Source organism: Castor canadensis, chromosome 15 (assembly GCF_047511655.1).
Source record: "Castor canadensis chromosome 15, mCasCan1.hap1v2, whole genome shotgun sequence".
NCBI lineage: Eukaryota > Metazoa > Chordata > Mammalia > Rodentia > Castoridae > Castor > Castor canadensis.
The window spans coordinates 34351460-34372307 of record NC_133400.1 but is presented as its reverse complement, the minus strand read 5'-3'; the positions used below and the strand labels follow the sequence as shown (position 1 = coordinate 34372307).

The window sequence follows — 20848 nt, the reverse complement described above, 5'->3', positions numbered from 1 at the left end:
AGACCCACAGAGAGGGGAGTGGCCATGCAAAAAAGAGGCAGAGGGCAGGGGATGCAGCCACAAACCAAGGAATGCCAAGGATTGCTGGAAGCTACCAGAAGTCAGGTTAGAGATCAAGAACTGATTCTTTCCTTAAACCTCAGAAGACCTGTGGCCCTGCCACACCTGGGACTTCAGCCTTCCAGCTTCCACAGCCTGTGTTAAGCCTCCTGTTTGTGGGAATTTATTAGAGTGACCCTAGGAAAACAATACACCCTACAAGCAGAGAAACTGAGGCCCAGTAAGTGGAGGCCACAATTGTTCCGCCCACCCAAACAACATGGACTGGGGAGTCGGACAGGGATGTCTCTGCCAAGAAAAACATAGGGGAGAAGTTTCCAAAAAAAGCCAGGCATGCAAAACTCAGAGACATGCAAGGCACAGTTCCCAGTCCACACTCCTTCCTGGCCTCTCTGATGACTCACTGACCCACAGGATGACCCAGAGTGTCTCATCATGTCTGTGACACTCTAGCCTGGCCATCACCCTGGGGTGAGCACAGGGTTGGTGGGGTGCTCTGTGGGAGCAGTTACTCAGGGCTGTGCAGACAGCTGACAGAAGAGGCATCAAAGGCGAGGAAAGGGGCACAGGGCCCCCAGTGGACCCCATGCTAAACATGGAAATGCTATTAATGGGGCCCTGAAATTTGATGACTAGATGATTGTATCCTACTGACTAAACGAGGAGCCAGTGTACCATTTAAAATTAAAAAAAAAAATCAGGTTTATGTCTTCATTTTGGAATGCATATTTTTATTCCTATACACTTGGGACAGAGCAGGCCAGAAGGTGGGAAGCCAGAGATCTGAGTTCAAGGCTTGGATCTCTACTCATGCCTGCTGTGACTCTGAGACTCTTTTCCTGATAGAAGAGTGACTGGATGGGACCACCACAGTGAATTGGGGGAGAAGCTTGGTTTTTGTTTGTCTTATGTGCTGGGTTTCTGTTTCAAATTTCATTTGAAGAAAACACTGACTTTAAAATAAAGTCTGAAATGTGCACTGGGTTCTTTGTGTCCCCTCCAACATATATATCCCAAGAATTTCCATCAGAGTGACAAACGTGGTTGCTGTTCACTCTGTCCTACCTAGAAGTTGCCTCAGAGCTTTCTTTCTGCCCAGGGTTTTCAATGACCTGGCCTCTTGTTTGCCCATAGCAGCCACCATCTTCTGAATGTCACACCACTGAGCCAATCCACACATTGGGGTCCGGTGGTCCTGGCAGAAAGGACAAATCACAAGCTTTAGCCTATTCCAGAATCAGAATGCAGGGGCGTTGTGCAGACTGGCACTGGTCACTTCCCAGCCTGGCAGCTCCTTTCAGGAAGTCCTTCCAACAAGTTCCCAGACCTCACAGTTGTCTAGGGACAATGTATCAATTAGCTATTTTTACATAACAAACAGCCCCCACAGTCTGTGGCTTCAAACAACAACAATTGACCATGTGTGCTCACATATCACCTGGCTGAGTTGGCAGATCTTGATGGAGCTGCCCTTGTGTTTAGGAGTTAGCTGGCAGTCAGCTGTTTCGGCTGCCTTTGGCTTAGCTCCATATGTCATTTTGTCATGTGGTCCAGCAGAGAACACCCTGGCACGTTCTTCTCATGAAAATGGCAGAAGCTCAAGAAGGCAAGTGAAACACACAAGGACTCTTGAAGCCAAGACTTGGAGCCAGGACACCATCCCTCTGCCACAGCAGGTGTCCAGGTGAGAAGAACTGCAAAGTGACAAACAATGACAGGCCAGGATGAAGAACTGGGGCTATCTACACTACTTATCACACGCTGTTAGTGCACCAGGCACCTCTGAGGGTCTCACCACATGGCTGACCCCTCTTCCTGCTTCACCTGCACATTGGGGGACCTGGGCACCTGCCGGCTGGGTAGTGACATCTGTTGGTCTGGACCATTCACTAGGCCAAGGCCTCATGTTCATCCACGCACACACACCCATCAATGCTTTAGCCCTGAGGCAGCTCAGGCTGGGCCAAAAGCCAGGTTCAAGTTCCAGCTCTGACCACCCCTGGACTTGGTACCTGTGGCAGTCAGTTTTCTGCCACAAGTACCTAAGACAATCAGTTTATGAGCAGAAAAAGGTTATTTTCTGTGGTGGGACAGCACATCATGGTGCCAGTGTGCAGGATGGTTTTCCTCATGGCGGGGATTCAAGAGAGGAAGTGGGAGAGGGCTGGGTCCTAACACTGCCTTCAAAGACAAACCCCCAGTGGCCTTACTTCCTTCCACCAGACCCTCCTCTTAAAGGTGGCTGCTGGTGGTGGTATCTGGGGGCATAGCTCAAGCAGTAGAGTGCTTGCCTACCAAGCACGAGGCTCTGAGTTCAAACCCCACTACTGCAAAACAATAATAATAATGACAACTGGGCGTGGGATATAGCTCAAGTGGTAAAGCACCTGCCCAACAAGCATGAAGCCAAGTTCAAACTCTAGTACTACCAAAAAAATAAAATATGAACAATTAAAAAAGAAGGTTACTGGGTACCAAGCCTTTAACACATGGGCTTTGGGGGGACTCTTACCCAAAAAAGTAGTAGTGCCTAATAAACACTAGACTCATATTTACAGCATCCATTCATACTTATATTGAAAAATCAAAAGCAGAAAGAGTGACACTAAAGTCCAGACAGTAGTCATCACTTCCTGGGAGTGAGGAGGTTTTCATGGGGAGGGGACAGTGAGGAGCCTCTGAGGTTTAGGAGCTGTCTCCAGGTAGGGGGGACACCACTGGGACTAGTCCTGTTCTGGGATTCTAGCTCCCTCTATTGGGGCACTAGCTTGCCTCTCCTTCTGCAGAGTACACTCCCCCAGTGGGTCTGTGGTGCCCTCATCTGGCAGTTGACGATCAGCCTTAGATGTGCCAAATGGTTTGCTAAGTGGCCATACCAATTCACACTGTAACAAGCCAGGGATATAATCCCCCCACTTTCTCTTTCCTTCCATTTGCTTATTCAGTGAACACATGTTTGGGGACAGTCTCTGGACTGGGTCAGGTACCTGCTAGTGAACTGGAAAGAAGACCAAGTGAGCATCCCTGAGAGTGATGTCCCCCGCAATCCCCCCCTCTCCGTCAGTCCCCAAGAGGTCCTAGGTGGGATCCGGGGAGGCACCCAGTTCCTTCCTCCTTCAACGCGATGCAGGCCTCCTGCCCCTGTCCCGTGTGGGGAAGGGGCTTCTCCTGCCGCATGGAGGGAGGTCAGTCGAAGCTGACCCCGATGGACGCGACCTGTTCTGAAGTCTCCTTTGCAGGAGGAGGAGGCGCGGCGGCCATCGAGATGGGGGCAGCTGCCTCCTCCTTCCTATTGGGGCCTCCGGGGACAGGGACAGAAAGCGGGAAGGCGAGGACTTGAACCCCAAGTGGGAAGCATGCAGGCCTCCTAACAAAGGGGAGCGATTGCGGAGACAGCAAAGTATCCGCACTTGTCCAGCAAAGCCCTTTCTTTCTAGCATTGTTTCGGCCCCCGTCGGGCTTTGCACAATCGGGGATCTGTTTTTTTTCAGCCCCTCCGGTTTCTCTTCGTTTCTGTGTGCGGGGCGCCGGGACGTCGGGAGCCGCCGGGCGGCAGCGCCCTCTGCCGGCCGCCGTGTGCGTGGCGGGACCCCAGCCTCCCGCCCACTTCGCGCCGGAAGTGCCGGGCGGAAAGGGACCAAGATTGAAACTTACAGAGTTTGAAACTCCGGTGCTGTGGACGACCCAAGGAATGGCAGCTCGCGCCAGCGGGTGGAGGAGCCTTTCCTGGCACAGAGAAATTACACGTAGTACCAAAATCATCGGAATTGTTAATGTTGCGGGAAATTACGAGCTGAGATACGGGACGGCGAGGCAGATTAGCAGGAAGCAACGTTTACCGGGCGGCACAGACCCATCGGACTCGTGCCCAAAGGCTGAGCCCCGAGAACAAAGGGGTCTCACCTTACATACCCCTGCAAGCAGGTTACAGAAGCGAAAAGCAAAGCTCAACCCACATATGGCTGCATGTGACTCCATTGGCTATTGCATTTTCTCAGTGCTGTGTGACCTTCTTTATGTTTCAATGCTTTAAGTTTTACATCCTGCTTTGCCATCCCTTCCCCCGTCTCGTCCTCAGAACACAGCCTGTTTCTTTTCTGGCCCTCCTCCCTGCTACATTAATGATTCATAAATGCACATTTTTTTTTTGTCAATTTAAAAAGAAAAATGAGAAAGAGTCAAAAGTGTTTAGAAATTCAGGAGTCTCATCGTTAAACGCTGCTGTCAGAGCGTGCAAACTCAAGAAGACACGCACAGGCTGGCCTTGCAGTGTTCCCTGAAGTAGGAGAATGTGTGCTGCTGAGGTTTACTGATTAAAACGACTGTGGGCAGGTACGTTAGAACACAGTAAAATCATCAAATCGCATGCAAGGATGCTGTATATTACAGGGAAATGCAATGTAAAAAGCAGATTCCAAAACACCATGCTCAGGAACTATTTCTGTTCAAGGGTGCCCTGCTGGACTCCTGTAGTTGTACATTGTGGTGGGTAGAGAGCTGCTCCCCCACCCCCAACAGCCTCAGGAAAGGACAGAGGTGGGCTTCCAATATATCCTATAGGTAAGGGGGCCTCACAACAACCCAGGCAGGGGAGTATTCTGGTTGCCAAGAAAGAAGCATGTGATCTCAGAGCTGCTGCAGCCATCTTGTCACCCTGAGGAGAGAAGGCAAAGCAGAGAGCAGCACAGCTAACTGTCAGGGAAAGTGAAAGTGAAAGAGGACAAAGATTGAGTCTCTAGTCTGGACTTTTCAGATGATAAATTCCCTCCTTGTAGGTTAACTTGGATTTTTGTCTCTTGTGATCCAAAAGGTTTGCATGCCCCAAGCACAAGCTCCCCAGTGCATTCACTTTGTAACATCTAGTCATCCTAATGGACCACGTATAGAAAAAAAAAAAACATACCAGGCTTTTTCTGTTAGCTCTTGGAGTCCATTTTCTCTGTGGCACAGCCAGAGACAGACTTTAACTGAGATTCCTGAGGGTTAGAGGCAGCTCTGGCCTGAGGCTGAGCATCTGTTTTCCCTCTGCCTAAAATGCTCACTCCCCACATTGTACTCTACCCTGGGGCTCCCTTACATCTTCTGTGACTCCCTTGAACAGCTCCTCCTCTGAGAAGTCTTCTTTGGCCACCTGGCTGAAGGATGATGCTGTCCCAGCTTCTGTTTGCTCTGTGAGTGGCCTCCTGACACGCTGCCCCTGGGAGGGCAGGGGTCAGGTCTGACCTGATTGCTGCTGTATCCCCAGTTCTTCCCAGGCCTGTACTGAGGAAGCAAGGGGGTGGATGGATGGTAGTGTGAGGCCCGTGCTACTGCTGCCGCCTGTGGGGTGAGGGGCTCTCTGCCTGGCCTGTTTGGGAAAGCGCATTTGCTTGCTCTCCCCAGGGGGTCACAGCTAGATGGACCTAGACAGCCATCAAAGAGCATGCTGCAGGTTTAGGCTTTGACTGGCCCAGAACACATCCTCCAACTTACTGGGTATCAGGTTGAAGTCAGGCGCTGGAGCCTGAGCACCACCTCCCGATGAGGCACTGACTGCCAAGCCAGTCAGTCAAAGTCAGATCAGGCCCACAATTTAGGAGCTGGAGAGTGAGCAGGGCGGGGCCTAGAACTTGCTGACTGGGAGACCAAGGCCACAAGGCAAACAGCAGGCAGCAGTTTCCAGTGTGCTTGGGCCAGACCCAGGTGGGCTGGGACAGTGTGGGACAGTCTGGACCACATGGTAGGACACTTAGGTCCTCCTGAATTCTTTTCCGTCACTCTGAGTGAATGGAAGAGAAGCCTCAGCTCACTGATCACCGGGTCTCTGCACTTGCTTCTCTGTCTCTGATTTTTCTCTTATAATCCAAGATTCCCGACAGCCTGTATTGGGCAGAGGCCTGTTTGGGCACAATAACTGTTGGCAGTAGGTTTCATTATGTTTATTTTTATATCTACTTTCCAATTATAGCCTTATGATTCTGACTCTCTGTTTGGGGTGGTAATAGGAAGTTTCTTTTTCAAATAAATTTGCATAAGTAAAAGGAGGCTGCTAAAAGGAAAAGAGCAAGGAGCCATGTAAAACAGGTGGTAGCACTACTGGTCCCAAAGGGAAAGGAGTGTGTGACTGAGCTAAGATGTTGGAAAGCAGTATTTGGAGGAGTGGGCCAGTGCAGACGGGCTTGGGAACCCAGAAGAGGCCTGCTAGGGATAGGCCCACTGGGGACAGGCCTGCTGGGACATGTTGGGAGCACCACCCCAACATGACACTGGCTCTGATTTAACAGCTGGAAGGCGGAAGGCAGAGTCACTGCTAGGGAGTAGCGCTACAGAGCAGAGCTAAGGCCTAGGACTTTGCCTTGACTTTGTACCCCCAAATCTGCCTGCATGAACCCACAGCTTCCTGGGACAATAACCCAGGGTTATGCTGTTCAGAACTTATCACACTGATACAGACACCTTGGGTGTAGGCCTCAGACTATCCCCATCTCACTCTGTGACCTTAAGTGAGTCACCTCCCCATCTGGTTTCCCCATCTGTGGACAGAGATAAGTGAAATGACTTTGAGGGAGCCTTCTGGGTAAGAGGACTCTCCTCTGCTCTTTCAGGTGGGGCACAGTGAGGGAAGGGTGACATTGGGGCTGAACAGTTCTGAGCTCAGTTTCCTGTTCTTTCAATTGTTAACTGTGTGAGCCTGGGTGTCTGTGTCATCCTTTGTGAGTGGCCAGCACAGAAGTGGGTAGGCAGCACCATGGGTGAAGCCAGGTACATACTGAGAGACTTGCAGCCTCCCTGCTCATGGGCTCCCGGGAACACCCATCCCTTCCAAAGGGGAGACCACAGGGTTCTGCTCCATCTGAGCTGTCCCAAGCGTTACTGGAGATGGGGTCCTTTAATATGGAAATGATAGAAATGAGGTGGAGTCAAATAGTATGAACATACAAATAAAAGTAAGGCGGGGAGGGAGGAGATGGAGGGTGAAAGAAAAAGAGGAAGAGGGAGAGGAGTCTGAACAGACAGAGAGAGGAAAGCTGTTATTGGGATGGGTTAGTCTGATCATTTTTTCATTGGCTGTGGGCTCCAGGCTCCAGGACCATGTGCCCACAGTAAGGTCATGACATGGTGGTCAGACTGCACCTGGAGCTGCCACCTACAGCTCCCAGGGCCCTGGGCTGGGCATCTGTGGGGAAGAGCAGCTGGGCAGGGAGAGGCTAGGCTGGGGAAGAATGGGGACAGGGACCTGCCCAGGCTCTGTGGGTGATTTTCTCCAAGGCACGCTGAGCTCCTGGAGCTTGACGGTACAGGTAGGAACCAGTGGGGATGGGTCAGAGTGATCTGGGTCAAATGCAGATTCTGATTGAGCAGGTTTAGAAAGAAGGTCTTGAGGGTCTGCATTTCTGTCAAGCGTGGCGGGGAAGCTGATGCTGCTGGTCCCCAGGCCTCACTCAGTAGGAGATACTCTGCCCCTCTCCTTATGGGCCCAGCTTTGAGAAGTCAGAAGAAAGGGCCTGGTCCTGCCCACCAACACCCCCAAACTCTCCTGGAACAAGGCAGAGGGGCTCGATAAGCAGAGAAGTGAGTGCTTCAGTGGGGTGCACTGGGCCAGGAGGACAGTTCCCCCTGGAAGAGGGGCCCAAGGAGCTCTGGGACTTGTTCTAGGAACCCAAGAAACAGGAGAGTCTCTGGCTCCTGTGGTGAATAGCCAGGAGGAGATGGCCATGATGGTCACCCCAGGCCATGAGACAACCATAGTGCATGGACCCCGGGTGCATGACTGTAGCAACTCCAGTGCACCCATGGGCCAAGACTTGTTGGAAGAACTGGGGAGGGCAGCATCGAGCATTGCCAAGAAGAGGAGCGCTGAGACCCCAAAGCTGCCCTGTTGACTGGCCCCTGTTGGGGAGGCCCATGCACTGTGTAGGGCCCAGCCCTTCTGAGGGTGTGATGGGGACTCCCCTATATGCTTCTGTGGGTCTTTTCTATCCCGTGTAGCTATTTTCTCTTTTTGTGTGCATTTCCCCCCACATTTTAATGCATTACTTTCTTCATTGACTGAAAGAAATCCTTGTTGACTTCCTTTAGTGGGAATTTGCATTTGCAGCAGGCACACCTCCAATGAGACTCCTTTAATACAACTATCTGCTGGAGTTACCTTGGATCATGGTATGTGCACTCAGCCCCCAAATGTGGATGTGTACTAGATTGCAGTCCAAATTCTCAGGGGCTTCCCTCCCTCCATCCAGTGTCAAGGTTGATTCAGGTAATGTCCTCATTGCCCTGTATGCATAGCAAGTGTCTCAGTCTGTTTTCTGTTGCTCTAAGTGGATGCCCTAGACTGGGTAATTCCTAACGAACAAAGATTTATTCAGTTCACGGTCCTGGAGGTCCAAAGTCAGGAGTCTGTATTGGATGAGGGCTAGACTCTGCAGAGTCTCAGGCTGTGCAGGGTTTCACGAGGTGAGACAGCAAGTCCTTCTTCCCGTTCTTAGATGGTCCTTAGTGCAGTCATAGGACCCCCATCCTCACAACCTTGTCTAAATCTAACTACCTCAAAAGCATCCCACCTCCACACACCACTTTTGGATTAACTTAACACCCCCTGGTCCTCCACAATGGGGGTTACAGTTCAACACAAGCTTTGGTGTAGAAGTTCAAACCTCAGTGGAACTGTTATCTCACATTCACCCTTCCACTGGGCATCCGAGTCTTTGGTTTCTCAGCTTTTTTTTTTCAGAATCTTCTGTTAAACAGCCCACTGAACATTTTTTCTTTCTTAATGAGTTGGTGCATTTGTAATGGAGAACATTTTAAATTTAACAAAATAATTTGTAACAATCAGTATGAGCTGCTTCACCATTGCAAATAGACTCACTGCTTTTATTTTTCCACTTAACACTTGACTTTCCCACATGCCCAGCTTTCCAAGAAGTCTGACCATCTCCTACTTGAATGTTTTTCTCCTGGAGAAATTGAGAGGCCTGGCGAAGGCTTTCTTTGTCTGGAGGGGTCTCTGCTCACCTCCAGGGCAGAGCCCAAGAGGGTTACTGCAGAAACTGCCACAAGGTGTCAGTGTCGAACAGGTTCTGGTGCAGTTTGGCGATTGCTTGTTGATGGCCACCTTGACCAGATCCCTGCCCAGGTCAAAGTGGTGCGCCATATTAAGGTTTCCAAATTATGGTCTCTTAGTTCACCTTGATAAGCTCAGACAGGTCTTCAGGGGTTCCAGCCTCAAACACATATTGGCCCTAAACTAGCCTGAACCCTTAGTCCAGACTCCCCCTCCCCTGGGGTTTGGAGTGTGAACCTCATTCAGGGCACCCCAATCCATCAGAGAGGTTACAGGAACACTGCCACTCCCAAGGGGAGCTGTTGAGGATACAGCCCCTTTTCTATCCAGATGACCCACTGAATATCATTCCACTTCCTTCTGGGGCTATGTATGTAACCTAGGAAAGCCATAGGAACAGTTGCCTTATGAATGGAAAACCCACCCCTAGACAATGTGTTCCCACAAACCAGCCAGAGAAATCACTGTCAATGTCCCTTGCTTAAAATGCCTGTGCCACAGAATCTTATGCCACTGTTGCTTTCTGGCCTTTTACCCTTCTGAGAATCACATATGACCTCCACCCTCGGGGTTGGGGGTGGGGAGCAACAGGTGAGCTTTTGCTTCACTGAGTGAGGTCTACAAGGTAAGGGGAAGAGCTAGACTATCCAGATAAGGGGTGGGAATATTTGTAAGCAACACAGAGGCAGATACAGCAGAGAAAGGACCAGGGCAGCTGGAGCGCCATCAGCAAGGAAATGGACTGCACTTGGCCGGTGATGAGCAACGTAAACCTGCCCTCTGGCTGTTCACATAAACATGGTTCCAAACTTCTGGCAGTTGTGGTTTTGAGATGAAGCAAGGCTGGCATCCAGAGACACAGGATACACACAGGGGCCTTCATAGGGTCCTAGAAGCCCCTCTATTCCGTATGGCTTAAAAGAGGGGTTTGTCCAGAGCCATCCAGCAAGTCACAGCCCCAAACGGCTCCTGGCGTTAAAAATGAAGCCCAAATCAGTCCACCATCAGTAGGGAACCAGCATCTCCTGCTGTGCCCCAGGCGCCCAGGGCTGGCTTAGGGCAGATACTCCCGGACAGTGAGCTCTTTCAGGGTGAAGCCTCCGTGGCTGGGCTTCCGGAGCCGGCTGTCGTCCAGCCTGCCCTGTAGCGACACTAAATCCTTGCCCAGCTCGTAGGCCAGGCGGACCATGGCTTCCAGCAGAGGGACGTAGTAGCGGTGGCCCTCGCGCGCTTGCAGGCAGTGCAGGGCGCGCTCGCCGGCCGCGAAGGCCTCGGCGGGGCGCTCCAGGTCGCGGTGGCACACGAGCACCGCGCAGAGCGCGGGGACCAGAGCGGGCGGCCAGTGCGCCGTCAGCTTCTCCTGCAGCGGCAGCACGCGGCCCAGGACGTCCAGCGCCCGCGCGTACTGGCCGGCGCGCAGGCAGCCGAAGGCCTCGCGCAGCTCGGGCCGCGTGAGGAAGTCCACGAAGTCGCGCGAGCGGCGCACGGCGCGGATGGCGTAGAGCTGGCGCAGGTAGTCCTTGAGCAACCGCGCGCGCTCGCTGATCGTCGCCGCCGCCAGGTTGCAGGTCAGGTGCTTGCGGGGGAAAGCCACGTCCTCGATCTCCTCCCCGAACGACTTCAGGAGGCTCTTGTGCATCTTCTCGAAGTCGGAGTAGCGCCGCTCCACCACCGCTTTGTGGCTGTCGAAGCTCCCGGTCTGGATGACCACGATCTGGTACACCTGTGCGCGGAGAGCAGGACAGAGCCTTTGGCTGCGTCCCGAGCCCGCCCACGAAGGAAGACAATGAGGAGGATAATCATAAACACACTCAGGAAATGGGTTATCTTTATATGCAAACTTTTTTTTTTTCTGTTTGTGAAGACAGGGTTTCATTAATATAGTTCAGGCTGGCCTGGAATTTGCAGTCCTCTTGTCTCCACCCTTGGGATTAAAGCAGTGCCTGGATATGCCTGGCTGTGATTCTGTTTTTGTTTGTTGGATAGTGTATTTATTTATTTTTAGCATATATTAATTGTACAGAATAATGGGTTTCATTTGGACACTTCCATACATGCATATAATGTATATAAGGTCATATTCACTCCAATACCCTTTTTACATTTACATACATGAATATACTGTACATATAAGGTCATATTCAACCTCCTAGCCCCATTACCCTTTTTCCTTCCTCTGCTGGGCTATAAAGACGATTCATGGCAAGCATCAACCCTGGGATAACAAACACAGCGCCTGGAGACATCTGAGAGGAAAAGGAGCACAGGAACCTGCTAGTGCAAAGGGCCACTTTTGTCTTTGTATTGTCAAAACTGAGCCTCTGTGTCCTGCACTGGTGAGCTTGGGTTACAACTGTGATGTCCTGTGTAGAACACCTGGGAATTGGTTCCATCTACTGTATAACATTATTTAGGTGCCCTGGCATGACATCTAAATAATGTTATTGAACAAGAACATTACTCCCTTTCAGTTCTCTTTGTGCTTCCAGACTGTCTGGATTCTAACTCCTGCCCCACCCCAATCTTGCTGCGTGGTCTGGACAGGTAATTTAACCTCTCAGCCTCAGTCTTCTTGCACATGAGTTGAGGATAAGAATAATACCTACTCATGCACGGGTTGAGAATTGAATGAGTTAATGCTCCGAAGCCGCGGCAACTGTGCCAAACATGCAATTGTCACTCAGTGGCAAGGAAAGGAAAGGTAAAGCTTATCTCTTCCATCCTCCCAACCCAGGCTGAAATTCCAGTCTAACAAAGACAGCAGCCTCAAGCACGGAGCTTTCTGTACCATGGTAACCAGCCAGAGTGTAATAACAGAGCTTAGCTTTCTGTGTATTTACTTTCATAATTACTTTTCCTCTGTGTCATGTGTCTTTCACCGAAATGTATTTAGTATTTTTAAAAAGTAAATCATTCAAAGGGAAAAAGTAAGCAAATAATCATAGTAAATGATGCAAGGATATATAATTGGTGAAGAAGGAACACAGGTGACTAACATCTGATAACATAAGGTTGAACTGGGCTGCTTCCTTCTGTGATTCACACATCTCTAATCCTTCCAGGACCAAACATGGAACCTCCCATTTCTCCTCTGCAAGTGTGTATGAATACCCATTCCACAGGTGGGAAGGCTGAGGTCTCACAAAGCTTGCCCAGGCCAGGCAGAAGGCAGGACAGGGGCTCTGGGATCTGGTCATTTCCCCATCTCAGCTTACCACAAACTTGGAGACTCTTCTCTCCTCAATGCGGGCTGAGGCGATCTCAAAGAGCAACCTCACGGGTTTCCAGCGGCCCTTCTCCTTCTGCCAGTTCTCCTGCAGCTCTCGTGTGGTCATGCTTGAGTTGGAGCTTGGGCCACTGTGGTCATCTGGAAGGACAGCCCCCTCAGGGATCTGCACCAGGGCAGCATCCTTCAGAGGCAAGGGCTGGGGGAGATGGCTGGTTCTGTCTGGGGTGAGAATCAGCATTTATAACACTTATAGGGCCAGTGGGGGCATGAGCTGGACACCTGTGCCCAACATGGCTATACCCACCCACCCCGTCAACCTCAAACAACAGCCATCACTCCCAGCTGTTTCTAGGTTATGAAATGCAGCATGGATGTGTTGCCTCACCCACTTCCGGCTGCAGATGGACCATTATGAAACCCCATACTCCTAACATCAGGGACCCAGGCTCCTGAGGCCTCCATAGTACAGACTCTATGGTTGCTGCAAGGACCTCTCGATCACACACCAGCTATGGGACAGTTGTGTGCCAGCCTCAGCCTGGCTGGCCCCTCCTCATCCTCTCTTATCACTGCCTTTCCTCACAAATGCTACTCCTCTGCCTCAAATCCAATGCTCCCATTCCTCAGCTGGAAACCAACAGTGTCGCTTAAGCCTCACTTGACCCCACCACCCCTGGAGAATCTAGAGAGAGCTTAGACGCTTTCCCCACCCATATCATGCAAATACTTGTGCATTACTGCAAGGACTGTAGGCTCCAGAAGTCCTTGTCTACTGGGTCCATGCAGCCCACGTGCCACTTCAGCAGCCCTGTGGCATTACAGCCATAGCCACCCTCCTTGTTTTGATAGTTTTTCTGTGTCATTTCTAATTATTCTGCCCAGACATTTCCCTCCTGAGCTTTAAGGCCAGCACAGTGTTTGATCTGTTCCCCTTTCTCTGATTGAACACTGGAGGCCTTCAGGGGGTCAGTCTTAAACGATTGTAAGAAGGGATTTGTGCCAGGAGATGGCGCTACAGCTGACATCCTCAGTGCTTTGGTTGGTGCCCTAACAGTGTTCTGGAACACACTTCCGGTTCAAGAAGCAACTATGACTGCCGCCCTGAGGTCTTTCTGGGGCACACAGCAGCGTGTTTAGGAGGCCTCCTCAGCCCACACAGGATGAGACTGTTGGATAATTGCCTGGCTTCCTCATCCCTTAGATGTGACAACTCAGGGGGCCCCGCTGGCATGAGCCCCAGTTACCTGACTCAGGCCTGTGATCCCAAGTACAGGCTTCTTGTCCGTTCCTCCCTCTCTGTCCTGTTCCCTGCCGTGCCTCGCAGGTAGACAACTTTTTTCCCTGCCATGCCTCTGAGGTAAACAACCTGTACCAAATCCTTGTCTTGTCTCTCCCTTGGGATGACCAAGGTTAAGAGGCTGCCCAGCAGTAGATGCTTGGTGCACCCACTGAAGTACTCCAAATGTCTTTGAACCTCTGTCCCCTTCCCTGAGCCCTGAACCTCAAGCCCACCTAAGAGTCTCTTAGGTCCTGGACATGGGAGGTCTGGATCCATGGCTGATGCTTCCTGCTCAGTCCTTGATGTGCTCTGCGTTATGGGTCCCATCCAGCCAGGGTTCCCAGGGCGCTGAGGACTTGCCATGATGCAAGGCTGCCAGGGGTGCAAGGGAGAACAGTGAATACCCACTCCTGGAGGTCCTGGGTGTTGGGGGGTTGGAATACCTATTATATTCCTGCTGGCAGGCTGAGGGAGTGACAATGGTCTCCCTGCTGGGCCCACACTGCCCACCTAGCTGCCAGATCAAACCTGGGTCCACCCCTCCGCCAGCCAACTGCTCCCAAGAGGCCCAAACCCTTCTGGGATTCTTGTACAATTGATTTCAAGTGAGGTGGTTTCCCGCCAAGGTAATGACTGGAGATTACTTGGGAGAAAGATGCTGGTTTGTCTTGATGAATGTCAATGTTATATTACTACATGCAGGTATCCTCTACCTAGCTTCTGTCTGTCAGTCTGCATTTACTGATAGCTTATTATGCCCACCTCATACTTCCCTAGTTCTTCACACTCCCTATCTAATTTAATACCCACAAAAATCTATCATTCCCCCCCCCCAAATAACAGATAAGGAAACTGAAGTCTACCCCAAGGTGACTAGGCTGATGAATGGACCAATGAGTAAAGCAGAATTTGTCCCAAATGCCTGTGATATACTGGTCATATACCTGCCCTCAACATGCTCTCTTGCTTAATCTCACCACAATTGTCATAGGAACTGTTCTTGTCTCCACTTTGAGACAAAGGAACTGAGATGTGATCGGCTCAAACACAGGGCTGGACGCAAACCCAAGCTGGCCTTCCCGAGGTGAACAGGGAGAATAGGCAGTAGGCTCCTGGGCACTAATTTATGTAGTAACTCTGTGACTCAGATAAGTAAATGAGGTATCGTGGTAGATGGCAAGTCACTCAGCTTCTCGTGGTGTCCTATAAACTGGGCATAATAGCAGAACCCACCTTCATGAGGCTGGTGTGAGCACTAAGTCAGGCCAACCCAGTGGAGAACAGCCTGGGGCCCTGAACACACCAGGCCCTGTAGAGCTGTCCCTGTTTTTAGTATCTGGCATACACTAGATGCTTTGAGAAACAGTTATGAAATAAATGGTTATAAATGAAACTATAAACTGGAATAGAATTACAAATAGCGCAAATTAGAGAAAGAGACAATTAAAAGATTTGCTCAGACAGAGCAAGTGGCTGGGACAACACTTAGATGTAGAAATTCAGAATAAAGAGGATACAATGACCACACCTCCTTTACACCGGGACCTGAGGAAGCTGCACACAAAGCCAGGACTAACTCTGGACATTTGATTCCAGTTCCCAGGTCTGAACTTCCTGGCTGACTATACCCTAGAGGGAAGGGAGATCCAAGCCCCTCCTGTGGTGTCCCTGTGGTCTCCTGATGTAGACATGAGAGCCCTCTTCTGAGGGCCTGGCCTGGGGAGGCAGAAGCCAGTGGGGCTGAACCCCTGAAGCGAGAGCAGGGGCTGCTGTTGCTGTAGCAGTTGGAAGGAACCTGGAGCATTTCCCAAGTGGCCACTGGGCAATTGTCCAGTAGGTGCCTTCAGGGACCCTCAATCCAACCTCACCTTGTATAGATGCACAAACTGAAGCACAGAGCCGGGGCCTGGATGGCCCAGGACTGCACACACCTGAGCAGGCTATAGCTTGCACGTCTCACTTATTTACCAGCTTTGGTTTCTCTATTTGTGAAATGGGAAAGCAGTCCCATTGCTCCAAAAGTTCTTTGGTGACCATCACACCAGGGTACTTTGAGCCCTTCCCTCCTCTCCTCACAGCCTCTGTAGCAAAGATTTTTAGATTTTATGACAAAACACTGCAAACGTTGGTGCTGCTGGCGTGGAGGCCTGTACTTTGCCCAGAGGATAGAGAAGCTTCAGCTCCTACTCCCTCCAGCTCTGCATTCTTAAACATCCTCCACTTTTTCTCCCAGGTGCCTGACCTATGTCCTCCTTCAGGGGCCCTGCCATGTCCAGTTCTGATGGGCACACAGGCCATCAGCAGAGCCCCTGCTAGCTTTCTGGGAGGAGCCTCTAGCAGAGAGAAATAAAGCCCCGTGGCCTGCCCTGGGAGACAGGAACTTGGGCCACTAACCGGGAATCACTCATTTAAAGAGAGTAAAGTAAAAGCCCAAGAGCAGCTGGCCTTGGCCACTGAATTCAATTTTTATGATAAGCCCTGGCCTCATGACCAGCTTTCCCAGGTCTTTACTGTGGTGTCCAGCCAAGGCAACCCACAGCTGCCCTTCCAGGGAAAGGTGGGCTCCCTTGGAAGCCCAAACACTCAACTGAGAAGCCTAGCCAAGGGTAGGGGCTCCCAAGTGTGAGTGTGCATCAGAATCCTTGCTGGAGTGGGTAGGGTACCTGAGAATGTTCTAAAACAAATTTTTCTAGCTCTCAATACCCAGAGCACCCAGGTAAAGTGTCTTGGGTGGGCCTTGGAGTCTGCAAGGCCTTGGGGCTGGGCAGATGCAGGATCTCTGTGTTTGAGAAGCACAGCTTGACCAAGAGGATCGTACAAATTTCTGGCATTTCAAAAGGAATTGAGGTGATGGGGGGAGGGTTGGGGTAGCTGTTCCCTGCTCTGCCCCAAAGCATTAAGGAGAGCCCTACATGTAGAATCTGTCACCAACCTTTCTCCCTCCCACTCTGCCCCCAACAAGTACTGAGAAGGCCCCAGGATGAGGAGAAAGGGCCACAGTAGGCAGAAGCCAATTAAACTCAGGATCAAACACTGACCGACCTGAGGTCTTCAGGCTCTGTGGGGTCCAGGGGCCAGGAGAGGGTCACATAGCCCCTTCCGCTCTTTCTTCCAAGTTCTGGCAAGTGACTGGCTGAGTGTCTGCTGCTTTGCTTTGCTAAGTTCCCTGTTTGAAACCAGGAAATAGGCTGTGTGACCTGCCCTTGATGGCCCCAGCCCATTGGCTGGTGAAAGATGTCTTCTGGGCCCCACTGACAGACGGCTTGAGGTACCTGCAGGACAACGTGGCAGGGCTGGCAGGGTCAGCCCTCAGGAGTCCAGCTTGCCCTCATTCCCAGCAGCCTCGCTGTTCTTTAGGAGCCTGCACAATCTCTGGCATTAGGATTGTCACCCTCAAAGGCCTTTGTTTTAGTCCTCTGTTGCTATGACAGAAGACCACAGATTGGATGAATTACAAAGAAAAGAGATTTATTTAGCTGACAGTTTGGAGGCTGGGAAGTCCTGCAGATAGGGGCAGTGTCTGGAGAAGTCTCTCATGCTGCATGTGAGATAAAGTGGCAGAAGGTGAAAGGGCAAGAGGGAGCCAACCTTATATCAAACCTACTCTTGGGATAACCAATTGCCTCTCACACTAATGGTGTTAATCCAGTTATGAAGACTCCTTGTGCTCCAATCACCTCTCACCCTAGCACTCTGAAACACTTATTGCCCTACCCTCGGAGCGAGTCATAATGGGGAACTGCGCCCTTGACAGGTGGGAAAACTGAGGCCTGGGGCACAGAGCTAGGAGATCGCAGGGCCAGTGCCTGGTGTAAAACGTCTCAGACCTGTCTAGTGCAAAGCTGCATACAACGCTACTGGCAGAAAGCTCTAGAAAAGTCAAAGCCCTGTGTAGGGTGTGACTCATGGCTACATGTTTAACTTTAGGGGCAAGAAGCTGGAGCAGGACAAAAAATAGAACCTTGCCATCTTCCTAGCCATGATTCCCTCTCTCTGCAGCAGAGGTCACAGTCCCAATGCTGCAGGTGTCATTCTTTGCTTTATGAATTTACCACCTATTTGTAGGTCCCTAGACGCTTGAGTTCATGTTGCTAGCGTTTGAATTTTGCATAAATTGAGCTGTAGATACTGTTTGCTTCTTTCTGTTGACATTTGCGAGTCATCGGAGTCTGTGTGTGTTTCTGTAGCCAGAGTTTTACATTTTTATCTTCTCACATTGCTACATTATTTGGACTTATCACCACTCATCCTTTTTGGATCTGCTGGTGCACGTTTGGGTTGTTTTGAGGATGGCCATTGTGCTTGGTACTGCTGGTTAAGTTCTTACACATTTATCCAAGTCTGCGTAATTATCAGACAGGAAATGACTGGGCCTTTGAGTAGGAGGGGCTTAAGGTACTAATGCCAAATCATGTTCCAGTGTGGCCCTGCCATTGGCATCCTCTCTAGCTTTGGGCAGTGTGAGTTCTAGATCCTTCACCTTCCCACCTGCACTCGATGCTGTCAGTATTCTCTATGGCAGCCATGCTATTGGGTGTGCAGTGATGTTTCGTCATGGTTTTAAGTTGCATTTCCCTAAAGGCTGGTGAGGGTGAGCATCTTTCACGGACTTACTTCCCATCCGTAGCCCTTCAGTGTCTGTTCAAGTCCACGGATCATTTGTCTTGAATTAAAAAAAATTTTTTTTGGTCGTGCTGGGGTTTGAACTTAAGGCCTTGTGCTTGCCAGGCAGGAGCTTTACCACTTTAGCCGCACTCCCTAGCCCTGTCTTGAATTATTTTTTGATGTTTTGCAGGTATTCTTTTTTTTTTTTCTAAGAAGGTACAATTTTACTTACTTTTTTAATTTTGGCAGTGCTGGGGTTTAAACCCACACTTGCTAGGCAGGTGCTCTGCCACTTGAGCCAGTCCACCAGCCCTGCAGGTATTCTTTATGTACTCATTTGGGTATATATGCCTCTCATTATTCTTTCCCTCCTGTGGTTTGCATTTGGATTTACTTAATGGATCTTATAATGAATAGAGGCTGCCAACTTTAAAGTATTTGACCATATAAATCTTTCTTTCATAGCCAAGGTCGTGGAGATTCCTTCCTGATTGCAACACCCTCCCAGGCCATTGAGGCTTGCGGTGAATTAAGATGTGCAAGGCATTTGGAGCAGTGCAGTGTTGTGCTGAGCGAGTGCCGGCAACTGATGTTATTCTAACACCGCCATGGTTTGCCTTCCCTTTTGGGGCTCTAGAATGCACCCGCTTACTTAGTGACCTTGATTATTGAAACGACCGTCTAATCCCACTTCACTTACATCACAAATGTAAGTCTGCTTCTAGGACTAGCTCAAGGGAACTACCATGTATGACGTGCCTCTGACCTGTTAGCCAGGGTGTCCCTTGTGTGTGGGCCACATTTCAGTCTTCTCTGCCTCATGCTGCTTGGCAGGACTCCCAGCATGAAACCAGCTGTAGTAGCACGTGTCTGTAATACCAGTTTTTCAAGAGGCAAGGCAAGAGGGCCGCGAAGTTGAGGCCAGCCTCAGCAAAGATAGCTAGGCCCTATCTCAAAAACAAAATACAAACCGAAAGGGGCCAGGGGTGTGGCTCAAGTAGTAGAGTGCTTGCCTAGCATGTGCAAGGCCCTTGGCAAGCCCCATGTGCTACATGTAGCAATCCCCAGTGCTACAAAAATAAATAAATAAACAAACAAATAAATAAAACACTTAAAAAGGCTCAGCAAGTCATGGAATTGAGGGTTCAAGTAGAATGTGGGCTGGATCATCCCTGCTCCTCTTCTCCTTAAGTTGGGTCTTGCAGCTTTCCAGTTTTCTTGCCCCATCTCTGCTCATGCTTGGACTTTGCGAGACGCCAGGGCAGGCTGAGCCCTTGTCTGCAGCCCTGTGTGTCCTTACCAACAACAGTAAGAAACCACAGGGGAGGAGTGTGTGACAGCCACTGCTTCCTCTTCTGAGGCCAGGAGACATTCTTTGGAAAGCCCCTCATATGGAGGGAAGTCTGGCCTATATTGGAGGGACCCAGCTGGATCTAAATGATGGAAGCTTGGCTACCTGCCAGGTGTTGGCTTTTTTCTGCAGCACAAAGCCCTGTGACGAAGAGGAGACCAGGCAAGGACCATGTCTTCATCTAATAGATTACCATCAAAATGGGTAGCTTAATGCTTAAGTTTATGTCTCATTTCTGGAGGCTAGAAGTTCAAGATCAAAGGACGGCAGATTCAGTGTCTGGTTTGCGGATGGCCGTCTTCTCATTACGACCTTACATGACAGAAAGAGGGCTAGAGAGCTCTCGGGGATCTCTTTTATAAGGACTGATCATAAGGGCTCCTCCTTATGATCTAATCACCCTCAGAGGCCCTGCCTCTTAATACCCTCACATTGGAAGTTAGGATTTCAACATGAGTCTAAGGGGGTCACGCTCAGTCCATTAGATGGGGTGGGAGAGAGCAGAGGGCATCCTTCATTACAGTACTGAAGCCAGATGGCGAAGCGGGGCTCCGAGGAGCACCAGGACATCAGGAAGGGGAAGTGCTGGCATCTCAGAGTCTGGTGCTTTTTCTAGAATTCAAAGTCAAGGTGCATCCCCTCCTGTTCCAGCCATTCAATGACTTCCCACCACATTCAGAACAAATTCCCACTCCCCATTGAGGCCCCATGATCTGCCATTTGTCTCTTCCGGTCCCCTCCCAGCCATCGTCACTTGCCACACTCCCCACAGCTCTCCCAGACCGCAGGTGGTTGTGCAAACTTGACTTTGTCTATGTAGTTGGCTGGAAATTCCCTTCTCTAGTTCTTTCCATGGCACTTTCACATCCCTAGCTTGTGACATCATTGTTCCTCTTCAGGAGGCTTTCTTCTCATCCCTGTGATGTCACCATCCATCATTTTCTGTGTATGCTTATTTCTTTACTTATTGATTGTCCATCTCAAACATCATGACTGCAGGGGCTTTGCAGTATTCTGTGCCCTGCACCCAGTACTGTGCCTGCACTAGGTGGGTGCTCAGTGGGTCACTGCTGTGTGACTAAGTGAATGAGGAGTGAGTGGGTGAATGAGTGAATGAGTGAGTGGGGGAGTGGGGGAGTGAGTGGTTGAGTGAATGGGTGAGTGAGTGGGTGAGTGAGTGGGTGGGTGAGTGGGTGGCTGAGTGGGTGAGTGAATGGGTGGGTGAGTAGGCAGTTGAGTAACTGAGTAGGGAAGTGAGTGAATGAATGAGGGAGTAAGTGA

General features: G+C 50.5%; 1 protein-coding gene across 6 annotated transcripts; it reads right to left on the bottom strand.

Annotated features, from left to right (window-relative positions):
- Positions 1 to 8899: 8899 nt before the first annotated feature.
- Positions 8900 to 16785, bottom strand: Snx20 (sorting nexin 20). Of its 6 annotated transcripts, none has more exons than XM_074056016.1 (4): positions 16654 to 16785; positions 13845 to 13983; positions 12319 to 12551; positions 8900 to 10857 (listed from the first exon to the last, which is right to left on the bottom strand). In XM_074056016.1, the coding sequence occupies exons 2-4, from the start codon at positions 13972 to 13974 to the stop codon at positions 10108 to 10110; spliced, it is 1113 nt and encodes a 370-aa protein (XP_073912117.1). In that variant the 5' UTR covers positions 13975 to 13983; positions 16654 to 16785; the 3' UTR covers positions 8900 to 10107. The 6 variants fall into 6 exon arrangements, with proteins under 6 accessions (XP_073912117.1, XP_073912119.1, XP_073912120.1 ...); XM_074056018.1 differs by having other exon boundaries at positions 8900 to 10826; XM_074056019.1 differs by having other exon boundaries at positions 12319 to 12470.
- Between the last annotated feature and the right edge of the window lie 4063 nt (positions 16786 to 20848).

Excerpts from the sequence above, each read along its gene's own strand:
- Snx20 (XM_074056016.1), bottom strand. The coding sequence starts at position 13,974 with ATGGCAAGTCCTCAGCGCCCTGGGAACCCTGGCTGGATGGGACCCATA. Across the intron at positions 12,552-13,844 it reads AGGACCTAAGAGACTCTTAG|ACAGAACCAGCCATCTCCCC; the intron begins GTGGGCTTGAGG and ends TTCTCACCCCAG. Across the intron at positions 10,858-12,318 it reads GAAGAGTCTCCAAGTTTGTG|CCAAAGGCTCTGTCCTGCTC; the intron begins GTAAGCTGAGAT and ends CTCGGGACGCAG.